At 41.5% G+C, this 24,201-nt stretch overlaps 2 protein-coding genes across 4 annotated transcripts; one reads left to right on the top strand and one right to left on the bottom strand.

Moving 5' to 3' along the window:
* Positions 1-350: 350 nt before the first annotated feature.
* Trm1 (tRNA methyltransferase 1) lies at positions 351-10,948 on the bottom strand. The gene is made up of 10 exons (XM_073082145.1): positions 10,767-10,948; positions 9,800-10,069; positions 9,196-9,407; positions 8,529-8,757; positions 7,895-8,043; positions 6,217-6,385; positions 5,737-5,954; positions 2,327-2,464; positions 1,602-1,769; positions 351-587 (listed from the first exon to the last, which is right to left on the bottom strand). Exons 1-10 carry the CDS (start codon positions 10,809-10,811, stop codon positions 365-367), a joined length of 1,821 nt encoding a protein of 606 aa, XP_072938246.1. The 5' UTR covers positions 10,812-10,948; the 3' UTR covers positions 351-364.
* Positions 10,949-11,202: 254 nt separating this feature from the next.
* On the top strand, positions 11,203-23,829 carry Lon (lon protease homolog, mitochondrial). 3 transcript variants are annotated; one of them, XM_073082141.1, is made up of 15 exons: positions 11,203-11,772; positions 12,244-12,508; positions 13,101-13,377; positions 13,895-14,024; positions 14,489-14,629; positions 15,018-15,181; positions 15,706-15,935; positions 16,505-16,697; positions 17,195-17,382; positions 17,813-17,988; positions 18,440-18,605; positions 19,714-19,900; positions 21,035-21,221; positions 21,741-21,890; positions 23,720-23,829. In XM_073082141.1, the coding sequence occupies exons 1-15, from the start codon at positions 11,392-11,394 to the stop codon at positions 23,759-23,761; spliced, it is 2,877 nt and encodes a 958-aa protein (XP_072938242.1). In that variant the 5' UTR covers positions 11,203-11,391; the 3' UTR covers positions 23,762-23,829. The 3 variants fall into 3 exon arrangements, with proteins under 3 accessions (XP_072938242.1, XP_072938243.1, XP_072938244.1); XM_073082143.1 differs by having other exon boundaries at positions 11,209-11,772; positions 13,155-13,377; XM_073082142.1 differs by lacking the exon at positions 23,720-23,829 and having other exon boundaries at positions 11,205-11,772; positions 21,741-23,169.
* Positions 23,830-24,201: the final 372 nt, after the last annotated feature.

The following is a 24,201-nucleotide window of genomic DNA, read 5'->3' as shown; positions in this document are numbered from 1 at the left end:
TGTATTCATTACAATTTATTATTACTCTAATTTCTATTCGTACGTTGAGCAATAACGGAAATGTATGTTTTATAAATTATTTTACTATTTACTTGGTTCTCATAGCCTAATGGTTAAAACTTAATCGGGAGGTTTGAGGTTCGATTCTCGAGCACGCATCTTTGACTGTTCAAGTTATATGCATATAAATAATGAATTATCATAATGCTATAACAGGAAAGAAGGCCATCGTGAGGAAACTTACACACCTGAAAGTTTGTTAAAAAATCTTGTCAGTGTGGAGGACTATGATCTATCTCTCTAACAGAACAGTAAAGGATTAACAACGAACTTCCAAATAAAACTAGATATTGTAATAAATATTTTATTGATTTTCGTTCTCCTTAACTGTATCGGGCTGTTTTTCCTCTATTTCTTCTTCAGGTTTGCTGTCAGTGTCGTCGTCCGAGCCCACATAGATCCGCAATGTGCTTACAGCAACTTTCTTGGAAGGTGTCTGGCTACCCCACGGTGAATGGTGCCTCTTATTAAAAGGCCCCTTTTTTTTGTTCTGGTTCTTTATAGCTTTAGCCTTCCTTTCACCCACACTGTGAATGAATAACAACTCATTGTAACTTTACAGTATCCCACAAAGAGAAATATTTTTTTTTCTTTTTTTTTTTTAACTCCTTATATCCTGCAATCTGCCTCTCAAGGCATTTAGCTGGAGGTTATGTGGTTACTAGTTGGCAGGCATGGTTTACGCCCAGTGGCGCACCCATTTATAAGTGTATCCTTGTAGGCAATTTCTAAGAAGGGAGAAGGTCCTGGGGAGCTCTCCTTTTAAGAGAAATATATAATACACTTTGTACACTCACAGCCTACACTAGAATTCCCTGTATTGTGTGTGCCATGGACACACACATAGACAAATACACAAACACCTGGACCCAGAACAGATATCTAAATTCATCAATTAGATATCAGCCTGGCCAGGGATCGAACCCGGAACCCTCTGTGCATCAGACCGGTATGGTGGTTGCTCCGCCATGCGGATCGTCAATTCAGAAATTTCTCTAATGTTTTGTGCTCTCATTATCATATAAAGGTTTCTAAGTTTAGTCCATGCAGTATTCAGGTAGGTAGTAGTTTTGAAAGTTGTAGAACCCTTTTTGGTTCGACTCCAGCGGCACCATCGCCACACCTATTTCTACCTTATAACAGCAGCGTTAAGCGCTGCTGTGTTCTGGTTTCAAGGGTGTTGTAAGGGAGACATACTTTTCCGAGGCGTTCCAGCTTAGTCCTCAGGAGTAACAGCGCATCTGTGGCTGACCTCAGGTAGGAATATCTAATCCTAGCTGGGGTTGATTACAGATGTCCATGGGAAGCAGTAGCCACTTACCATTAGGACTGCATGCTCGTCTGCTACTCCAATATCATAAAAAAAGACAATGCATCTGATCTTCATAAATCAAATTGCTGCAGCAATTTTCAGGTGTTGCAAATGTTCATGTAAAATATTGTGTCAAAAAAAGTATTGGCCACATTTAATTAGCCAACTTTATGGTGTTGATGTTACTTGTTGGTGTTGTAAAACACTCTCATCACTGCCTAATACTCACTTGATAGCAGCCCTGCAGCCAGGTCCCCAGTGCGGCGTGGGGTTGAACTGGAACCGCAGTTTACCAACCTTCCTGCTCTCGGGGTTGGCATCAGGCCGCATCGTCAAGTCCACCGTTGATGTGATCTCTTGAGATAGGATGTACTTCGCTACTGGGTCCGCCTCTAACCTGGATGATTCATTTATTTTAGAATTGCCATTAATGTGACAAGTCTGTGATATAGGTTGTATATTATAGATTGGTAGTAATATTATTATGTAAATGATTAGATGACAATTTCCCTTTCTTGATGATCAATAATAACTTTTCAAAATTTGATACTTTAGAGGAGACAATATTAGATGAAGTAATGATACAGGTTTCTTTTTCAATCAATAAGAAAAAAATAAAGCATAGTTACTTAGCGGGTTTTGTCCCTGTAGTCCCGGGACAAGAATAGAAATACAGTATCCCCTGCCTGTCGTAAGAGTCTACCAAAAGGGAACAAACCTCCCAAAGGTCCCAAACCTTCAAAAGGTTTCATGCGGGAGCAGTTTTCGCTCCTCCCACACCATCCTTCCCGGGATCGCTTACTGGACGGTTCGAGCCTCTTTTTAGTCGCCTCTTACTAACAGGAAATACCGTAGCCCTATTCTAGTCCCGAAACTACAGGGACAACCGTTGTAAACACCTGTTGTGATAATGTTTCCTCCTCATGAACAAAAAATGAACAAAAGATAATTTACTTGGCAGGTTTAACAGGGTTCTGTTTCTCCCAGGAGCGCACGATGTCCCACAGGAAGCGCGCGGGCGCGTCCGTCTTCACGGACAGCCGCGACGCGTGCGAATACGACACCTTGTAGCCGCCGTTCAGCAACGCTGACCTGTGGGGGAGCATTTATTTAATTGTTGTTATTATTGTCAAGCCTATGACTAAGCGATATTTCTGTAGCTATTCGTGGTACAAGTTTGGTTGTACCACTGATAGACCAATTTCTGCCTTAATGCAACGAAATAAATAAATAAAAAATAAACGAAATAAAACATTACATAACAATAGTTGGAAGGATGTCACAGTGGTGACATGAAGATGTTCCAGCGTAGTCCTCAGGGGTAGCGGCACATCCGTGGCCGACCTCAGATAAGAATATCTATCTGGTGTTGATTACAGATGTCCATGGGCGGCAGTAGCCACTTACCATCAGATGGACGGCATGTAATCCAGCGTGCAGTAGAGCGGCGCGGGCAGCTCCCCGCTGTCCGGCCACACACCTCACGAGCAGCATGGGCATGGAGCCCAGGTGCACGGCCCCGCACAGCCGGTCCAGCGTGCAGTAGAGCGGCGCGGGCAGCTCCCCGCTGTCCGGCCACATACCTCACGAGCAGCATGGGCATGGAGCCCAGGTGCACGGCCCCGCACAGCCGGTCCAGCGTGCAGTAGAGCGGCGCGGGCAGCTCCCCGCTGTCCGGCCACATACCTCACGAGCAGCATGGGCATGGAGCCCAGGTGCACGGCCCCGCACAGCCGGTCCAGCGTGCAGTAGAGCGGCGCGGGCAGCTCCCCGCTGTCCGGCCACATACCTCACGAGCAGCATGGGCATGGAGCCCAGGTGCACGGCCCCGCACAGCCGGTCCAGCGTGCAGTAGAGCGGCGCGGGCAGCTCCCCGCTGTCCGGCCACATACCTCACGAGCAGCATGGGCATGGAGCCCAGGTGCACGGCCCCGCACAGCCGGTCCAGCGTGCAGTAGAGCGGCGCGGGCAGCTCCCCGCTGTCCGGCCACATACCTCACGAGCAGCATGGGCATGGAGCCCAGGTGCACGGCCCCGCACAGCCGGTCCAGCGTGCAGTAGAGCGGCGCGGGCAGCTCCCCGCTGTCCGGCCACATACCTCACGAGCAGCATGGGCATGGAGCCCAGGTGCACGGCCCCGCACAGCCGGTCCAGCGTGCAGTAGAGCGGCGCGGGCAGCTCCCCGCTGTCCGGCCACATACCTCACGAGCAGCATGGGCATGGAGCCCAGGTGCACGGCCCCGCACAGCCGGTCCAGCGTGCAGTAGAGCGGCGCGGGCAGCTCCCCGCTGTCCGGCCACATACCTCACGAGCAGCATGGGCATGGAGCCCAGGTGCACGGCCCCGCACAGCCGGTCCAGCGTGCAGTAGAGCGGCGCGGGCAGCTCCCCGCTGTCCGGCCACATACCTCACGAGCAGCATGGGCATGGAGCCCAGGTGCACGGCCCCGCACAGCCGGTCCAGCGTGCAGTAGAGCGGCGCGGGCAGCTCCCCGCTGTCCGGCCACATACCTCACGAGCAGCATGGGCATGGAGCCCAGGTGCACGGCCCCGCACAGCCGGTCCAGCGTGCAGTAGAGCGGCGCGGGCAGCTCCCCGCTGTCCGGCCACATACCTCACGAGCAGCATGGGCATGGAGCCCAGGTGCACGGCCCCGCACAGCCGGTCCAGCGTGCAGTAGAGCGGCGCGGGCAGCTCCCCGCTGTCCGGCCACATACCTCACGAGCAGCATGGGCATGGAGCCCAGGTGCACGGCCCCGCACAGCCGGTCCAGCGTGCAGTAGAGCGGCGCGGGCAGCTCCCCGCTGTCCGGCCACATACCTCACGAGCAGCATGGGCATGGAGCCCAGGTGCACGGCCCCGCACAGCCGGTCCAGCGTGCAGTAGAGCGGCGCGGGCAGCTCCCCGCTGTCCGGCCACATACCTCACGAGCAGCATGGGCATGGAGCCCAGGTGCACGGCCCCGCACAGCCGGTCCAGCGTGCAGTAGAGCGGCGCGGGCAGCTCCCCGCTGTCCGGCCACATACCTCACGAGCAGCATGGGCATGGAGCCCAGGTGCACGGCCCCGCACAGCCGGTCCAGCGTGCAGTAGAGCGGCGCGGGCAGCTCCCCGCTGTCCGGCCACATACCTCACGAGCAGCATGGGCATGGAGCCCAGGTGCACGGCCCCGCACAGCCGGTCCAGCGTGCAGTAGAGCGGCGCGGGCAGCTCCCCGCTGTCCGGCCACATACCTCACGAGCAGCATGGGCATGGAGCCCAGGTGCACGGCCCCGCACAGCCGGTCCAGCGTGCAGTAGAGCGGCGCGGGCAGCTCCCCGCTGTCCGGCCACATACCTCACGAGCAGCATGGGCATGGAGCCCAGGTGCACGGCCCCGCACAGCCGGTCCAGCGTGCAGTAGAGCGGCGCGGGCAGCTCCCCGCTGTCCGGCCACATACCTCACGAGCAGCATGGGCATGGAGCCCAGGTGCACGGCCCCGCACAGCCGGTCCAGCGTGCAGTAGAGCGGCGCGGGCAGCTCCCCGCTGTCCGGCCACATACCTCACGAGCAGCATGGGCATGGAGCCCAGGTGCACGGCCCCGCACAGCCGGTCCAGCGTGCAGTAGAGCGGCGCGGGCAGCTCCCCGCTGTCCGGCCACATACCTCACGAGCAGCATGGGCATGGAGCCCAGGTGCACGGCCCCGCACAGCCGGTCCAGCGTGCAGTAGAGCGGCGCGGGCAGCTCCCCGCTGTCCGGCCACATACCTCACGAGCAGCATGGGCATGGAGCCCAGGTGCACGGCCCCGCACAGCCGGTCCAGCGTGCAGTAGAGCGGCGCGGGCAGCTCCCCGCTGTCCGGCCACATACCTCACGAGCAGCATGGGCATGGAGCCCAGGTGCACGGCCCCGCACAGCCGGTCCAGCGTGCAGTAGAGCGGCGCGGGCAGCTCCCCGCTGTCCGGCCACATACCTCACGAGCAGCATGGGCATGGAGCCCAGGTGCACGGCCCCGCACAGCCGGTCCAGCGTGCAGTAGAGCGGCGCGGGCAGCTCCCCGCTGTCCGGCCACATACCTCACGAGCAGCATGGGCATGGAGCCCAGGTGCACGGCCCCGCACAGCCGGTCCAGCGTGCAGTAGAGCGGCGCGGGCAGCTCCCCGCTGTCCGGCCACATACCTCACGAGCAGCATGGGCATGGAGCCCAGGTGCACGGCCCCGCACAGCCGGTCCAGCGTGCAGTAGAGCGGCGCGGGCAGCTCCCCGCTGTCCGGCCACATACCTCACGAGCAGCATGGGCATGGAGCCCAGGTGCACGGCCCCGCACAGCCGGTCCAGCGTGCAGTAGAGCGGCGCGGGCAGCTCCCCGCTGTCCGGCCACATACCTCACGAGCAGCATGGGCATGGAGCCCAGGTGCACGGCGCCGCACAGCCGGTCCAGCGTGCAGTAGAGCGGCGCGGGCAGCTCCTCGCGCACGACAGCCAGCAGGCCCTCTATCCTCCGAGCGGTGCCCAGGACATTGTTGCTTTTCTCCACGTACTTCATCACGTCATCCACGAACTCTTCGTCGTGTATCGGCGCCGACCAGATGGGTCCACCTAGCTGTTGTAAAGGAAAAACTCATTAAAACCATACAATCATGTGTGAATGTTGTTCATAATGTACCTAAAACAATGAAATCTACCCACCCAGGGTCAGTTTGGGGACATAAGACCTTATTAATGACTTTATTCCGACTGTATCATATTTCATTTTCATCTTCATGACTTACTAATCGCAAATTTAAGTTAAAATTAATGATAGATATGATTAAATAGTCGTTTTGCACCATTTTATTCACAACAAACAAAAATACCAAACTCACACGATGTCTCTGGTTACAATGTGTACAGAACTCGCCGACAGGGGGCGCCGGGGGCAGGTACGACTTCTCCTGGTCGGGGTTGGAGGGCGAGGGGTTCGGCTTGAACGCGCTCAGCTGTTGCAGGGTTACAGTGTCGCACCCCACACAGTGGTAGACCATCGACATCTTGCTACATGCGTAGAAGGACGAAACAAATTATGATTACGTTCAATTTATAATTTTTTATTTTGTACTTGAAGAGTAAAGTTCCACAAAAGCTTTAAGATAGCACGCCTATTTCTTCTGCCTTACTTAATTTGTTTATTGATAGTACGGATATAGACACACAATGATTACACACACAAAATGATCATTGACACTCAGAACAGAAATTTTAATTTATCAATCTATTGCTCTGTCATTGGTGATTTGACCTTAGAGCCCTGTGCATTTTAGACTTTTTTTTTTTTTTTTTTGTACCGCCTTGAGAGCGGATTTTATCTAGATTTTACTGTTTTGGAGTCCTCGCTATTTGATACGGGCGACTCCAAACAGGATCGTATTTTAAGATAGTGTTTTTAATTTGCGATTACAATTGTTTAAGATAAGACAGAGAAGTGTCTAAAGTAAGACGTGAGTAAATATAAATGAAATAAAAGCAGGAACATCGAAATCAAGTTGATGGGCAGAAGACAAATAAAGACAGTAATTAAAATTTTAGCAAATATAAAATAAAATTGGACGTATGTTACACAAGAGAGACGGTATTTTAAAATAAGAGGTGGAAAAAGAAATGATACACTCCAATTAATCAAAAATTAGCAAAAATTTTTTTTTTTTTTTTTTTTTAGAAAGTTTATTATTGTTGAAATCATGAGAGATAATTTTAAGTATTTAAGAAACAATGATTGGATGCACACTCTAATGATAAAGAGATTGGACAAGTTTTGTAACTGGATAGCTACAGACCGTAGTCCACTCTTTCCATGACCCTGCATCTCATGGACTCCTTTATGGGGCATGAGTACGAGAAGGCTGAGTGGTTGGTGTTTAATTCTGTTTTGGATTTTTTATTTCTGGCGCAGCAGTTGAAGCAACTTCCCACACCAGCATTGGTTTGGACGGGCATTTGTCAAATGAGTGACCCTCTGCGCCACAATGTGAGCAAAGGGTCTCCTCCTTTAGACAGTGTTTTTTGAGGTGCCCAAACTGCAGGCACTTGTGGCACTGCAGCAGGGGCACGAACTCCTCAACGTGGATCTTTTGATGGTCGATGTTAAGCCTTCCCAACTCTATGATCTTTTTCCAGATGGGGGAGGAGGCCAAGAACACTGCGTTGTAAAGATCGTTATTTTTGTTGCGCCTTTCAAATCTTAATTGCAGGTCCTCGGCGCTTGGCCTCAACAACCCCTGTGCATTTTAGACTGGTGGGGCGATTGTTCCATCACGCGGGTTGTCTATCGAAGTTCATAGAATACATGTTATTATGAATTAAGTAATGTTCAAGACTAAAGCAAATTATTGATTGAATAATTAAAGAATTAAGAAGTTAGCATGTTTCACCAACAACCAACTCCTATAACTTAATAAGATGATGGAGAATAATTTTAACAGTTTTAATTCTTATAAAGTTATAACATACAAAAGGAACAATTAGACCAAAACTAAATTAATCTTAACTTTGGCTAAGATATTGTACCTGGCAGATTTCTTGCAGTGTATCGCACCACTTCGTACTTCCACAAACACTCGTATATAAAAGTCGACAGACATGCTTAACAATGGCACTATATACCGACCATATCGGTTTGCATGTTGTTCAATACATTGCAGCAGTATCCTGAGAGCCTGTGGAATAAAAATAATTGTTTATCGTTATTATTTAAATGGCGTGATATTAAGATAGATGTAATGTCAGGTCAAGGCAATATATAGGACTTAATTGGAGTCATGATGTTATTTTTTTATCTGAAAGTGTATATAATTTTATAAAGATTTTAATGTCGTCCTGTAAACCCAGATGTAATGTGTTCATATCACATTCAGGCTAATAAAAGCAGCAATTTTGACGGGTGTAGTAAGGTACAGGGATATATATATTTTAACTTTGTCTCTAGAGATAGCAACACATCTGTGACTGACTAACTGACAATAACTTACTTGGACTGTAGGACTCTAAATTCTCTATCCTCCATCCATGAACTTACCATAGTGTGGAGTGGCCAATTACCATAAGATGGATTGCATGTTCATCTGCGACTTGTATATCATAAAATAAAGAAATGGTAATGTACAGAAAGTCTCATAACAATGCAGGTACTAAAAAAACCTACCATTTCATGACAGGACTTGGTGCGGAGGCTGATAGCTCCGTACTTGGCATGGCATGTGTCAGGCGAGTTGCCGGCCAGTACGGCCATGTCGGTAGCGGTGACCAGGAGCAGCCCGCCGTCCGCCACGCTCTGCACCGCGGAGTCCAGGAATATGGATGGACAGCCGTATGGGTCCAGGTCGATAGCCGTGAACCGTTTTGATGGATGCTTGTGTTTGTACATCAACATGCTGCAAAAAATCTATACATATAAATAAAATTGGAGTGTATGTTTTGAACATTGAAATAACCGCTTTTTACTACATGCATATGATTATACATACAGTACATTTAACAAAATAACATTTTTTACTATTTTTATCTATCTGCCTGTTTGTTCTGGGTAATCTCAGAAATGGCAGGACCGATTTTAACGGGACATTTATTCGCAGGTAGCTGATGTAATAAGGAGTTTTTATCTTTGTTTTTGTTTTGTATTTGCTTTTTGTTTTTTATACATCACAGGTAAAAATCTTACAGAATAGGTGATTGCGAGGAAACCTACTTTATGTTATAATTCTTGGGATTTTCAGAAACATGTGTGTATTATAATAACTTTGGTAGGTAAAAGTATTTGCTAATATAAATAACAGGATTCAGGGACGAAAGAAATACAAAAAAAAAATTACCATGCATCATCATGGCTGACCTCCACCAAATGTCCTACATAGTTGTATTCAATGTTATCTTTTATTGTTTCCACAGCTTGCGCTGATATGTCATTAGCAATGATTTTTGTCACATTCGGCACCTCCTGTGCGTAACGTATGCTCCTCAGTCCGGTAGCTGACAAGGCTTCTAATATAGTGATTGGCACAGGTGCTTGTTCAACTTTAGGTGCCTTAAATCAAAGATAAAAGTTAAAGCAACACAAAAGTCCTGTATGATTATAAATATAAAAAGAAGCTTGGTACAAAATTTCTGTATCGTCCACACAACTCATAAAATTGATTTTGTCTGCAAAATGTGTTATGTTTACTAGCCAACTTCATGGTGTTGATTTTTACAAATCAAATCACGAATAAGTCTGATAGCATAGCACCACCACACCTAATAGCATACCACACCAGATAGCACCACCTATCAGAAAGGACACATTAATACCTTTGGGCTTAAAAAGAGCTAAAGGGTTAAAGTGTATCAATATCTACATGTCCTTCATGCCCTTTGAACCATTATTTAAACAAAAAACCTACTAATCGACCAAACGTAAAAAAATCCCAAAAAACCTACTCGCTCATGTGTTAACGACTCATCCCCTTCCCTGTCCTCGAAGATCTGCCCTTTTGCCTTTTTCTCAGCCTTTTCGAGCTGTTCCTGTTTGTATTTCTTGGTGAAGACTGCCAGCACTGCGATGCTCATGTCTCGATTGAACTCCTGTACTGGGTTGTAGAACACCCTATCAGTTTTCAACCTCATGATGGCACATCCCTCCTTGATGTTTTTGTACTTCCATCTGTCCGGGTCCACTTCTATATCAATCATCTCCATTTTAAATAGTCGCTGCAATAAGCAGTATTATTATTGTTAAAATGTGTGTTAACTTATATACTTATAATTCAAAAGTTACATTTCAGTAGTAATCCTACTAATATGGTATGGTAGTAATATAGTTTGATGTTAATTACAAAGTCATATACACAAGTTATCTATACTAATATTATAAAGAGGAAACTTTGTTTGTTTGTTTGATTGTAATGAAAAGGCTCAAAAACTACTGGACCGATTTCACCATTCAAAATTCTTTCAACATTCGAAAGCTACATTATCCACGAGTAACAGTCAATATTTTATATGAAAAATATTTGATAAATAGATTTTGAGGCTAAGTTTGCCGGGTCAGCTAGTGTTAAATAAAAATACAACAGAGAAATATATCAGAACACTTCACATGGCGTTTTTCAAAAAAGGCATTGATGACTGTTGCAAATGAGTACTTATTTGAGAAAATACGTCTGTATGTGTATAGATTACTAAATAATGTAAATATTATCAATCGCTGTTGTGGCATAGTTTAATCTAAAATCAACACGATTAATTTAATCAATCGTCCTCCACTTTGCAGGATGGGATGTAGGCTATTTGGAAACGAATGATAGTTTATTTTAACTAACAACATCAGACAAAAAACATTTGTAATATTTGCAGTTAGGTTAATAGCAATAGTGCATGCAAAAATCGATAATAGGATGGCTCTTACCTTAAAACGTGCTGTAAATTGTCTGAATTTAAGGAAATATGTCATTCACACACAAAGAGATTGTATTCGTTTGTTATGTAGAGCACATAAGTAATAATAAAAATATTAGGAAAACCTGAAATGTTCAGAAATTGGCACTATTTCACTTACTTTCATTTCATTACAAAATTATAAATGTATCAAATCAAAAAGCACATAACAGATAACACATTGACGGTAACCACAGACAGACTATCAAAGACAATAGTGTCATATTATATTACTATGGTTTTTATATAATTTTATGGTTTATAAAATAAACACACGCAGTACATATATCCAAGAGTATGGTAACCTATTTAAGAACAGTATATTATTTTGGTTTGGTCAAATGACTAGCTCATTCCTTATAGGTTACTATACTCTATGGCTCATTCTATCTTTACATCAAAGTGATTTTAAAACGAAAATATAATTGTCACTGGCGACGTCTGTCAAATAGAGAATTTCTCTAGAGATAATAAGTTCTCTCGGATGGATCTAAGTTTGAATAATCTGGAAAGATAACCTTTGCACATCAAAACTCTTATTTTATTAAATGAAACTGCCCATGAGGACTAACTTACGTCGCTAATAAGAACAGAAAATGCATACAGCGGGGGTGTTAGTGCGAAACGCGTTATTCAATCCGAAATTAAAACCATCAGTTCGCGTAACTCGTAGTGCCACAAGAGTTGCTTTACAGAAGCCGGGCGAGCGGCGTATTTGTTTGAATTACGACTATGTGTCGAGGAGTCGTGTCTGTGGGTTCGGTAATGGTTTTCTGCCGTCGGAAGTGACTTTTAGGCAATATTCGACTACTAATAAGAATGACCCTCCCGAAGAGGATCCCGAGGTGAAGGACGAGACGCCGCTGTTCACGAGCCAGCTGCCCGCCACGGTGGCCGTGCCGGAGGTGTGGCCGCAAGTCCCAGTCATTGCCATCAACAGGAATCCAGTGTTCCCTAGGTTTATTAAACTAATTGAGGTAACTAACTTCTATGTCCTTGGTTGTTCTGTTTATGATGCAATGTTTTGTTAATTCTTGGCATTATAAATTATGAATTTTGTACACATATCATTTGCATATTTTTTATGTACAATTAATTACTCAAATTAATTTTGTAAACTTTCTATATTATAATGTTAATTTGAATTTTAATTATTCATTTTAATTAATGATAGGTAACCCATATAAACTTCTATATTTTCGAGGTACAGGCTTAAATTAACGCTATTATTTTCTGTACCAAGGTCATAAGTAATGCTTTCCTTGAGGACCGAATGGGAATATGCCCATCTTCTCAGTTACGGTTGGGTTTTCATCTTGTAGGAGTATTAACATAATTTTGTGAGTGACAGGCTTATATAAAAAAATAATACATTTTAATTAATGTAATAGGTTATGTTTTGGTTTGCCTTAAGAACTATAAATACTTTACTGTGCTAAATATTCCAGATCTCAAACCCAGCGCTAATAGATCTAATACGACGCAAGGTGAAGCTCAACCAGCCTTACGTGGGCATCTTCCTCCGCAAGAAGGAAGACGAGGGCAAGTCAGATGTGGTGTCCAGTTTGGACGACCTGCACCAGGTGGGGGTGTTTGCCCAGATCCATGAGATGCAGGACATGGACTATAAGCTGCGGTTGGTGGTGATGGCACATCGGAGGATCAAGATCACCGGACAGTTTATTGAGGATGAAATAGAGACGGGACCAGCTGGTGAGATTATGATTATGTTTTTAAAAGAATAACTAGTTTTGTCCTGCGGTTTCACTCGCTTTTAAAAGTAATGTCTTGTGAAAATTACCAGTGATGTTATATAGCCTAAACTATTCTCAATTAATGGGATCTGATTTTCAAAAAGATTTTTTAAATGTACCAGTTACTTACAGAGATTAGCATAATGAAATAATAAAATAATCTTTAGTTTTTTATTTTTTATATTATTTTTGGAAGTTGTGCATATAGTTTTGTGATAAGTGTTTCATCGTTTTCATATTTAGAAATGGACGTCAGGTTACATGTTGGGTACAATTTTCTTCACCGCACAAAAATCTTGTACAAAAAACTCTTTTGTTTTCCTGTAGCATTGCTTGCATTTTAAGTATATTTAAGCAATCTATTTATTATCTCATTCATTACTTGTTTTTTAATTTTTTAAATCCCATTTAAAACAGTTTGAAATAACATTTATTGTTAAGTGCTACATGCTAACTGAATATAAAAAACAGAACTGATCATTTCCTGGACCATTCCCATTACAAACAATAACTTAGCTTTAATTCTGAAATGATTAACATTATCATTTCAGAAATGAAGCTGAAGTTTCCCGTATTTAATGTGGAATTTAACGTTACGCGTGAAGAGTCGGACGCGGAGCGCCGGAGACGGAAGCACAGGAACACCAGGAAGAAGCCGGAGACAGATAAGGAACCTCCGAAAGAGAGACCGGTACCTGACCAGGTGATGATGGTGAAGGTGGAAAACCTCCAGCATGAGAAGTTCCAGCAGAATGAGGAGGTGAAGGCGCTGACACAGGAGGTTATCAAGACTATTAGGGATATTATCAATATGAATCCATTGTACAGGTGAGTGTCAATAAATGATTTTAAGGACTGAATAATAGCTGTGAGGTATATGGGGCAGATTGATGGTAAACTGTAATTGTCGCTGTTATTGGACATCACTGGTTTTGCAGTTATAGACATTTTTAGTATATAATATTCTGTATAGAATTACATGTAGAACAGGGGTCCTACCTGGATTCTTGGCTTGGTTGCCTTATATGTATGTCATTAAGTACCCACAAGGTGGAAGGTCCACTGAAATGCTAGAACTGTATCACAATAAAAATAGGTTTGGCACTGGTACCTTCTCGTCAAAGTCATGTTTGTTACCCTGTAGCAGCATAAGAAAAAAAAACGTAATTGACTATTATTATGTGCCTCAATAGGCCTAAAAAATAAATACACTACATTCAATCATTCACTCGTGGTCAAACCATATTGTCTCTAGTACCTTTCAAAAAACCATATAAAAACAATTACCTTAATTACCTTAAATAAAAATATTTTAACTTGATTCAGTTTGTAATCCCTCGTCCAGGGAGTCGCTCCATCACATGCTGGCACAGGGGCAGCGCGTGGTGGACAACCCGGTGTACCTCAGCGACCTGGGCGCCGCGCTCACCGGCGCTGAGCCTGCTGACCTTCAGGCTATACTTGAGGAGATGGATGTGAGTGTGTATTGTACTATTGATATAAAAGTGGAATTACAAAGCTGGGTTGATGTGTCGACAATCCGGTGTACCTCAGCAATCTGGGATCCGCGCTAACAGGCACTGAGCCTGCAGACTTTCAGGCTATACTTGAGGAGATGGATGTGAGTGTGTTGTGCGATGTGGTCATAAGATGGCATATGCATAAAAGTTGTCAGCAATAATAAGACGTAGCTAACAATCGGGAGGCATAACAAGCAATAATGGAAGATAGTTAGAAACATCAAGGTATGTCTAGCACGAGCAATAGGGCGCGGGATTTAGCAAGACTTGGGAATTTGGGAAAAGTATTGGGATGAAGGATGTAACAATGTTAAAAGTTATTATCATTGTTAATTTGATATACATATATGAAATAACACAATCTTTTTCTTTTTTACTTAAACAATATAAAATTTATTTGCTTCGATTTTTCATTTCAGATCCCAAAAAGACTTATGATGTCGTTATCATTGCTCAAGAAGGAATACGAATTGTCGAAATTGCAGCAAAAGATAGGCAAGGAGGTGGAGGAAAAAGTAAAACAACAGCATCGGAAATATATCTTACATGAACAATTGAAGGTAAGCTATTGAAAAAATATAGGGTGGCCTAGAGTTTTGAAATTAGGACTGTCCAAAGTCTGTTCAAATTCATGGATGCTTTGTTGAGATTCTCAGTATATGTTAGTATTCAAAACTTATTTTTACTTAGTGTAGGTGAAACAAAGTTTTGTAAGGAAATATATTTCGGAATTCTAAAAGGCGTGTAAAGATGAAATACATCAACCACCGCATTGGGTGCTGGCCCAATATCCAGGCCTACTGTGTAAAGCCTCATCACTCAGTTCTCTAATAAAAGTTTTTAAAAGTGTGTGAAGTCTACTAATGTTTACTGAACTAATATACAGGAGAGTAGCCAGGCCCGAAGCTAAATATTGAAACAGTAAACAAACTTCATAAATTGTTTTAGGTGATAAAGAAAGAGCTAGGTCTAGAAAAGGACGATAAGGACGCGATAGGTGAGAAGTTCCGCGAGCGGCTCGCCGACAAGCAGGTGCCGGCCGCCGTGCAGACCGTCATCGACGAGGAGCTCAACAAGCTCAACTTCCTCGAGAGCCACAGCTCAGAGTTCAAGTGAGTCTTGTGATGCTTTTGTGAGGAGCTAGAGCTCAAGAACATCATATGTGATATTAAAGTATTAAAAAAACGTGCAGTTCACCTGTTGATACATGGTTATATCCGCCATGGACCTCTGTTACCCTAGATATGAGTCCCATCTGAGGTTCGCCACAGATGTATAGCTACTCCTGAGGCCTAAGTTGGCATTGCTCATATTGGTGATTCATGCTCATGTTCATTGCTCATGTCGATTTATTCTCAAAGAAATATAAGTTATAATCTTTAACAATACTTAATATTAAATAAGTAGTGTGAAATGGTTATCATGAACACACATAATGAGTAGGCAAATATCCCAATGCAAAGTAAATTTATCATTTAATCTATAAATTATACAAGAAGTTTTTTTTTGAAGCAAACACATTAAAAATATTTATTTAAGGACTACTTAAGTTATATATTTTAAAGGGTATTGGATTAATCGAAATAGAAGTAAACTAATTTGAAACTTGGAGACTAAAGGAAACTCATCATTCTAGCGTAACCCGGTGTTACCTAGACTGGCTGACATCCCTCCCATGGGGGGTGACATCCGAAGAGAACCTGAAGCTGGAGGAGGCCCAGGTGATCCTGGATGAGGACCACTATGGCATGGAGGATATCAAGAAACGTATCCTGGAGTTCATTGCGGTTTCGCAGCTGAAGGGCTCCACGCAAGGGAAGATACTGTGTTTCCATGGACCGCCTGGTGTCGGAAAGACTAGTATAGGTGAGAGATTTACAGTTATATGATGTAACTGTTAGTGGTTATAAAAAATACTTTTGTTATTAGCTATTAGTTAATATCAATAACCATATTTTTAGAGTAGAAAGTAGTTTTATCATTGTAGTGCATTAAATGTGTTGCCATGATATGCCAGCATTATGGTATTATGCCAGCCACTTTGTAGAATGTTAAATCTTTGAATTTCAGTTTGTAATCAGCTAGCAATTGATTAACATTTTTTACTCCATGTATCTTTTTTCAATTCGTTTTCCATTTTCAAAGAACAGGGTAAAGGTCCTGTTATTTTGTCTGAATTATCCAAATTGCTTGTTTTCCATTTCCATCTTGTTTTTCTTTCCCTTAGTTCGTCCTTTTGCTATCCTCTCCCTCCACTATTGCTCTCCATCTTCCCCATTTAACTCACGTCGCCCTTTTATTTCAACAAACAATTTGCCTACTATCTCATTTTAATTTTCTTTGTTCTCTATATTCTTCCGTCTCCTCTCTGCTTCTTTCGTCTCTTCTGTTTACTCTACTCCATCTATATATAAACCTCACAATTTCCATTCCAGCTCGTTCAATAGCCCGCGCACTGAACCGCCAGTACTTCAGGTTCTCTGTGGGTGGTATGACGGACGTGGCGGAGATCAAGGGCCATCGCCGCACCTACGTGGGCGCGATGCCCGGCAAGCTGGTGCAGTGTCTGAAGAAAACTGCTACGGAGAACCCATTGGTGCTCATCGATGAGGTTGATAAGATTGGCAAGTGAGTGGCTATGCAAGTTTCCATTATATTTCCATTCCAGTATATCAAAACGAGGGAATACATATAAATTCCCTCGTTTTGATATAAGTCTTAGGTTAACTCAGTGTTGCATAGGGTACTTTGTGTATAAAATACAGTAAAAGGATATAATGAAATATAAATTAAGAAATAAAATATAAAGACCTATTGTAAGCATTTAAAGTCTGCTGAAAGTAAGCATAATATTTGCGTCAAATTGACCGTCAAATTGACCTGTGTTTGAATGCAACAACTTCCAGTAGTCTTTCTTTAGGTCGGCATTTTATAGAGTGTAATGGAATTTTGTATTTCCCTTATTTACTTATAAACTTTCGTAATATTTGTAATTGACCTAAATATGCGTTTGATGTCCTCGGATATTTGTAGATTTTCCATTTAATATAATGCATAAGATTAAAATGTTTTACCTTAGATTTTGAAACCTTTTCCCCATGTTGTAATAAATCGTATTCTCACAGAGGCGTGCACGGCGACCCATCCTCGGCGCTGCTGGAGCTGCTGGACCCGGAGCAGAACGCCAACTTCCTGGACCACTACCTGGACGTGCCGGTGGACCTCTCCCGCGTGCTGTTCATCTGCACCGCCAACGTCGTGGAGCACATCCCCGAGCCGCTGCGCGACAGGATGGAGCTGATTGACATGTCAGGTTTGTACAGGGTTAGGTTAGAAAAATGTATAATATTAGTTAGAGAAGCAGACGAGCATGTAGTCCACTTCATGTTAAGCGGCTAATATCGCCCATGGACATCTGTTATCAATCCCAGATAAGATTAGATTCCATTGTAAAAATAAAAGTATGGCGCAGCAATAGAATTCTTTGTTTTAGTTGTTTTGTAATTAATTTATGTACGGAAAAGTGTAAGCAGCACAAGCAGAATTTAGTTATATAAGATCCAAACTGCAATAAAATAATAATCATTGAGTAAAGTATAACAACACGAACACAATAAATTGTCTGTCTTATATGTGTGGTATATTCTGCGAGTCTACATTGTTCGCATGAATATTTTTTACCGAAGTTTTAGGTATTTTGTATTCCAATGTACAGATAAATAGGAAATCCCGTGATTCCCCAGGTTACGTGGCAGAGGAGAAGCTGGCCATAGCGCAGCAGTACTTAGTACCGACGGCGCGGAAGAACTGCGGACTCAGCTCTGAGCAGCTGGACTTAACACCGGACTCCCTGCACACACTCATCAAGTCGTATTGCCGGGAGAGTGGTGTTAGGAACTTACAGAAGCATATTGAGAAGGTGCTTCAAAGTTTATTCTACTTTTTATGAACGATTCATTTATTATTTTTTAAATGAGGGAATAATAAACGTGCATCATTATCTATGTGCACTTTGTATGTACTATAATCTATTTACAAAGTTCAGTAACGTTAAGTATGGTTGGTAGTCAAATAAATGTGTAGTAAATGGAGAAGCAAAAAAAGAATGTAACAAAAAAGGATTAAGAGGTAGGAACAAGGAAAGAGAGAAAGCAGATAGGACGGAGAGGGAAGATTTCCGTATCTGCATGCTTATGTTGGCATGAAGGAGACAAAGGGACTGAAAAAAAAAGAGTTCAAAGGATAGTAAAGTTTAAATTTGTCATATAACTACCTGGAACCAACTATATATCTGATAGGGCAGAAACAGCACGGCTTTGTTCACTCTGTTTTCGAACCATGATTAATTTAAATTTTATCTCTCTGTTCAGATAGCGCGCAAAGTGGCGTACAAGATAGTGAAGCAAGAGGCGGAGGCGATGACGATTACAGAGGAGAACCTCGCCGAGCTGGTCGGCAAGCCCACCTTCAAGCACGACCGCATGTATGACGTCACACCGCCCGGCGTCGTTATGGGGCTCGCCTGGACCGCTATGGGTATGGTGGACTGAACAATGCTGATTAAAGCGTAAACATACTGTTGAAGTGCCACAACATCCTCGCGCAAATATACATAATATTGTCTACACTAATATTATAATGAGGAAAACTTTGTTTGTTTGTTTGGTTTTAATGAATAGGCTCAAAAACTACTGGACCGATTTTAAAAATTCTTTCACCATTCGAAAGCTACATTATCTACGAGTAACATAGGCTATATTTTATATGAAATATATTTGCTAAATAGATTTTGAGGCGGTACAAAGTTTGCCGGGTCAGCTAGTTGGTTATAAAAATATATATAGATTTCATTTGAATCAACACGCGAGGCGCTTCACCGGCTAGTATGGCATTTCAATTGTATGTTGCCTTTGCGTACAGTGCTTACCTGTTTGCATTTTGTTATCAAATGAAATTAGCCAAGAGCATAATAACCGATTGATGAAAAATGATTGCCAGTTGCTCATGGCTATTTTTAATCATTCCAAAATAGGATTGGAAACTGATCAGAGCTACACTTGAGGTGTCAAAGACAATGCATTTTTGATGTGAAACATCTATAGCCGCACGTAAAACCGATTTCTGGCGTGGCGACGCATGCCGTGGCGACGATATACGATGGTATATATATACAGTCTATATGCAGTAGTGTGTACGGTGTGGCGACGCGTCCCCATGCGCAATCGAATTCAATAAATAGTCATCGTTATCTGGAAAAAAATCGTAATATTTTATTTTATCATTATGACATATCTAGTTCCTATCACAATATGTTCTTTTCTGCATATTACTTTTACAAAATAATGTCGATGTTTCACATCTGCCAGGCGTCCCGTGACGGCTCACATTTTTTTTTTTATAAAATAGCGTTTTTAAAATCTCGTTTGAATGTTTTAATTAAGTAAGCTGACTACAACTTTCAAACTAGAACACTTAGCTTAGCAGTTCTTAGCACTGGTATAAGGGAAAACGAAAAAAATGATTGATTTGATTTGAAGATGTAATGGGGTACCAGTGCAGTAAATCTGCAGAGGCAATCCTTAAACTCGAGATTTTTTCATAACAAAAATGGAATAGTTATTAAATTGCTACATTCTCCCACCAGGTGGCAGCACATTGTTCATAGAAACAGCGGTTCGTAACACGCACAAAGACGAGAAGGCTCAAATGGGTTCTCTGGAGCTGACCGGCAACCTCGGTGACGTCATGAAGGAGTCTGTCCGGATAGCATTGACTGTCGCCAGGAATTACTTAGCTAAACACTACCCGGAGAATGATTTTCTTAATACTAGGTAATGTATAACTGTTTGTTATTTGTATTTGTATCATAAGTCTAAGTCTAAACGAATCACATCTCCACGTCAAATTTGGTTTCCATTGGTTTTAATATTTCTCATAATATGATTTCCATAACTGATGCTATCTGATGGTGCAATAACGCAGATTAGGAAAATAGATTTTATAAAATTTAATTATGCAATTTTAGTTTTGTATTAAAATTGATTTCCTAACACTTTGAAGTAGTTGTCTCTATTTATGAAATTTTTCTATATAGTCATCCATGTACACTTGAAAAATTAATTATATTGTTTTCTATGATCTCTCCTGAAATAATCGGTTGAATAATAATTAGAGCTCGTATTCTCTTTTTACGTCATTTAAGTAAATGCGTGCAAAATTCTCAATTCTTGCACTTATCGAATCATTTAAGAGGTATAGTCCGCGCCAAACTTCTATTCAGCTTTGAAGTTGTTGCGCACAGGTGTAGTCAGGGAGCCAATGCGGTCGAACACAACTACATGCATATACAACAGTAAGGGTACACTAACGAAGCTATGTCCCCGCGGACGAGAGCGGGCAGCGGGCGGGTGCCTTGGAAATATCGTGCTGTCTTTGTTCCTCTGATATCTACAATTTGCTGTTGCGACGCGACTCGTGTCTATATTCGGAGCGGACTAGCAGTTTTACGCGGACTTAACTATTCTATAAAGCACTTACTTCTATATTTATTTATTTACTCTTTATTGACCATGTTAAAAACAATGTGGTGCATAAGGCGGATTTAATGCTAAATAGCATTTTCTTCCAGTCAACCTTAGGGATGTGCAGAAAAATTAAAGGCGGTACAACTGTACTAAAAATAATAATAATAAATAGGAAATAAAATAAAATGATACAAAAAGGGGAGAAAGGAGAACATAAAAAAGAAAGAATGAGAGAAAGAAAAAGAAAAAAAAAGAAATAAGATATACATATTATTAAAAAAAAAAAAAAAGATAACAAAGTAAATACATTTAAAATAAATTACTACATGAATATGAAGAAAAATGGTGTAGACACCATATTATTATCTAACGATGAACTAAATTACAATAGGGAGCAAAGACATTCTTTTTAAAAGTGTACTTGTCTATACGGTCTCGCAGCCACCTGCACGTGCACGTGCCGGAGGGCGCGACGCCGAAGGACGGCCCGTCGGCCGGCGTCACGCTCGCCACCGCGCTGCTGTCGCTGGCGCTCAGCCGCCGCGTGCGCGCGCTCGCCATGACGGGAGAGCTCTCCCTCACCGGGAAGGTGTTACCCGTTGGTGGCATCAAGGAGAAGATCATCGCGGTACGTAGCCAATTTAATCGATTAGTAGCTAGGCGGCACGACATCGACGCGCCTAGCCGAGATCGCGGTACGTAGCTAGTTTCCTTAAATATCGTAGTTAGTCGACTCACTAACGTACCGACACGTCCGCCCGAGACGACCGTTGAACGCAGACTGCGTCACAAGCGAAGTTTGTCTTATGAAAATAGTGACGTATGCGCTTGAGATAAATCTACCCACTTTCAAATACAGTACTCAGCGCAATGTAAATATGTTTAATTCTTGAGTAAAGCAGTTCTGAGCTGCAGTGGAAGGGTGTAGATTCTAAGTGATTTACGTTCAACGCAACTATCATAATCCTCTGCTTTATCACATTGTATAAACCAGAATACTATATAATTTAACACTGCTTCAATGACTTCTCAACAGAAATTTGATTAACTTCAGATTTATTTACTAAATTAAAAATTAAATTAAATTATTGTTTTAATTTATAATACACAAGTTCGTTTTATTATTACGTTTTATCACTGTTATCAGGCGAAACGTGTGGGCATGAAATGCGTGATCCTACCCGAGGAGAACAGAAGGGACTTCGACGACCTACCGTCCTTTATAAAGGACGACATCGACATACACTTCGTAAATACTTACGACGACGTTTTCAAGATCGCCTTCGAAGAAGAACAGGTTTAAACTTGCAATTTGATTTCGTAGCACATTGGCATAGATTTCACTTTTCATTGTAGCTGTAATAGTATTTTGAATAGCATACAGTATTTTCATGGAGATAATTATTGATTATTTTTTACCTCTAAAAACCGTCCGAACCACACGTGCTACAAAATGGAAATGAATCGCATCATTTGTCATTTAGTTAAATAACGTATTCCCAATAATTCCTTTACATGTAATAAAATTATGCATAAACTGCAAACACATTCTTGCAAAAAATTCTTAACATTTTTGTCATCAAATTGTTACTAAGACATGACCTTAAAGGGTTACGAAGTCAACGATTGTAGTATAGTGTACAGATTGGATTATAAAAGTTCTACAATTTATATTTTATGCATTCATTGGAATTGTATATATTTATTTTAAAAAAAACAATACAAGGTGCTTAAATTACAAAAATCAGATAATATTGTCAAAGACAAACATGTATTATAATGCAAAGATATTTTAAAATACGACGTAATTATTATTATAAAATCGGATTGGAGGAAAAACCAAAAAGTCTCTTATAACAAAGTTGAAAACGCGTAGGCAACTTGCAGTTGTAAATAGTCATAAGGCTATTGTATGACAAGCTCGTCAGATTTATTAAGTAAGGAAAAGACTTATAGATACTAGACTGGTTTGTGAGCATTTCGTTTGTATTATATTAGCACAATGTCCTATATAAATGACTATTTGAATTTAAGAATAAATTACAAAACAAAAAAAAATCTAATAAATAATGTTATAATTAAGGAATGGATTTTCGTAAAATATTCTAATAATCATAGTATACTTTAAAAACAACGTTACGAAAATCGTTAATCTTGATTCCTGACGATCCTAATGAAAAGAAAGGGATAAAACGGGAATGGGTTCTTGATAATTGTTCGAAATTTAAATTAATCTGACAGTTCAAATTGGGTGAAAATCGAGTTCAAAGATTCCGTTACATGCATACATAGGTACAGGTCAAGCTAATAAAAGCGTGGTAAAACTAGGGAGTGTCTCGAAAAATGTTTTGCAAGCTCGGTAGGTGTTTTAAGTACATAACAATTTTATCAGTAAACATTATATAGGCATGTCTAAAATTGTCATTTATGTAGGACATTATTATTTGTACAATAGTTAGCTAGTAATTATGTTGTAGTTATTGTAAGTTATCTGTTATACATGATTTTGGTTGGTATTTTATACAATGTTTGGTGTATGTTGAATTTAGTTGGATAAAATAAATTGAATTATTTAATTTTGTAGTTTTTTTTTATTATTTACCGTAGCATACGCATCTGTTCTTTTGTATTCATACATATATTTATTTAAGCTTTACATTTATCATTGCACTATATGTGTTGTGAGAATCACATGTATGAGAATCAAGAACCTCTAATTTTATTATTTATCGTCATGGTATACAAAGACAACATTTCTGAATAAATCATCTTAAATCCTCATTGCATGTTAAGTATTTGACATGTGTTCAAAAATGTGTTAATTTACCGATCTTCATCTAGCTTAGTGATGACTAAAGCAAGCAACATTACGAGTGCTTTTTGCTGCACTTTGTTGCAAAGTGGATTACCATTTATTTATATCAGTATATTTATTAAACTGCACTGCACTTTGCACATTCAATTTTGTAACATAAATAAGGATTCACAGGTAGGACTTATTATTTTCGTTATATTGAATTTAATCATTCTGATATTTGTAAGCTTTTGTTTTTCTTTGCTATAAAACCAAAAGGTATTTGATTTTTTATTATAATAGAAGTACATGAAATATTATTTTTGTGGCAGGTTGGAATTGGCGGCGCCATCAGAGCTGCAATGCAAAGGTAGAGCTACAATGAAGAGACAATATAAAGTTTTATTTAAATAAATTTTATTTTTAACTAAATAGTTTTATTGATGTGAAACATTTATAGCCGCACGTAAAACCGATTTCTGGCGTGGCGACGCATGCCGTACGCTACCACGCTATACGATGGTATATATATACAGTCTATATGCAGCAGTGTGTACGCCATGCGCAATCGAATTCAATAAATAGTCATCGTTATCTGGAAAAAAATCGTAATATTTTATTTTATCATTATGACATATTTAGTTCCTATCACAATATGTTCTTTTCTGCATATTACTTTTACAAAATAATGTCGATGTTTCACATCTGCCAGGCGTCCCGTGACGGCTCACATTTTTTTTTTATTTCTAGTCTATTAACAATATTTTAAACAATATTCTCTATAATTATAGATAAACATACAGATTAATATATT

The sequence above is a fragment of the Epargyreus clarus genome, unplaced genomic scaffold (assembly GCF_041222505.1).
Source record: "Epargyreus clarus isolate Ecla_fem2 unplaced genomic scaffold, WU_Ecla_fem_2.2 ptg000017l, whole genome shotgun sequence".
In the NCBI taxonomy this organism is placed as follows: Eukaryota; Metazoa; Arthropoda; class Insecta; order Lepidoptera; family Hesperiidae; genus Epargyreus; species Epargyreus clarus.
This window is presented reverse-complemented; position numbering and strand designations above follow the sequence as displayed.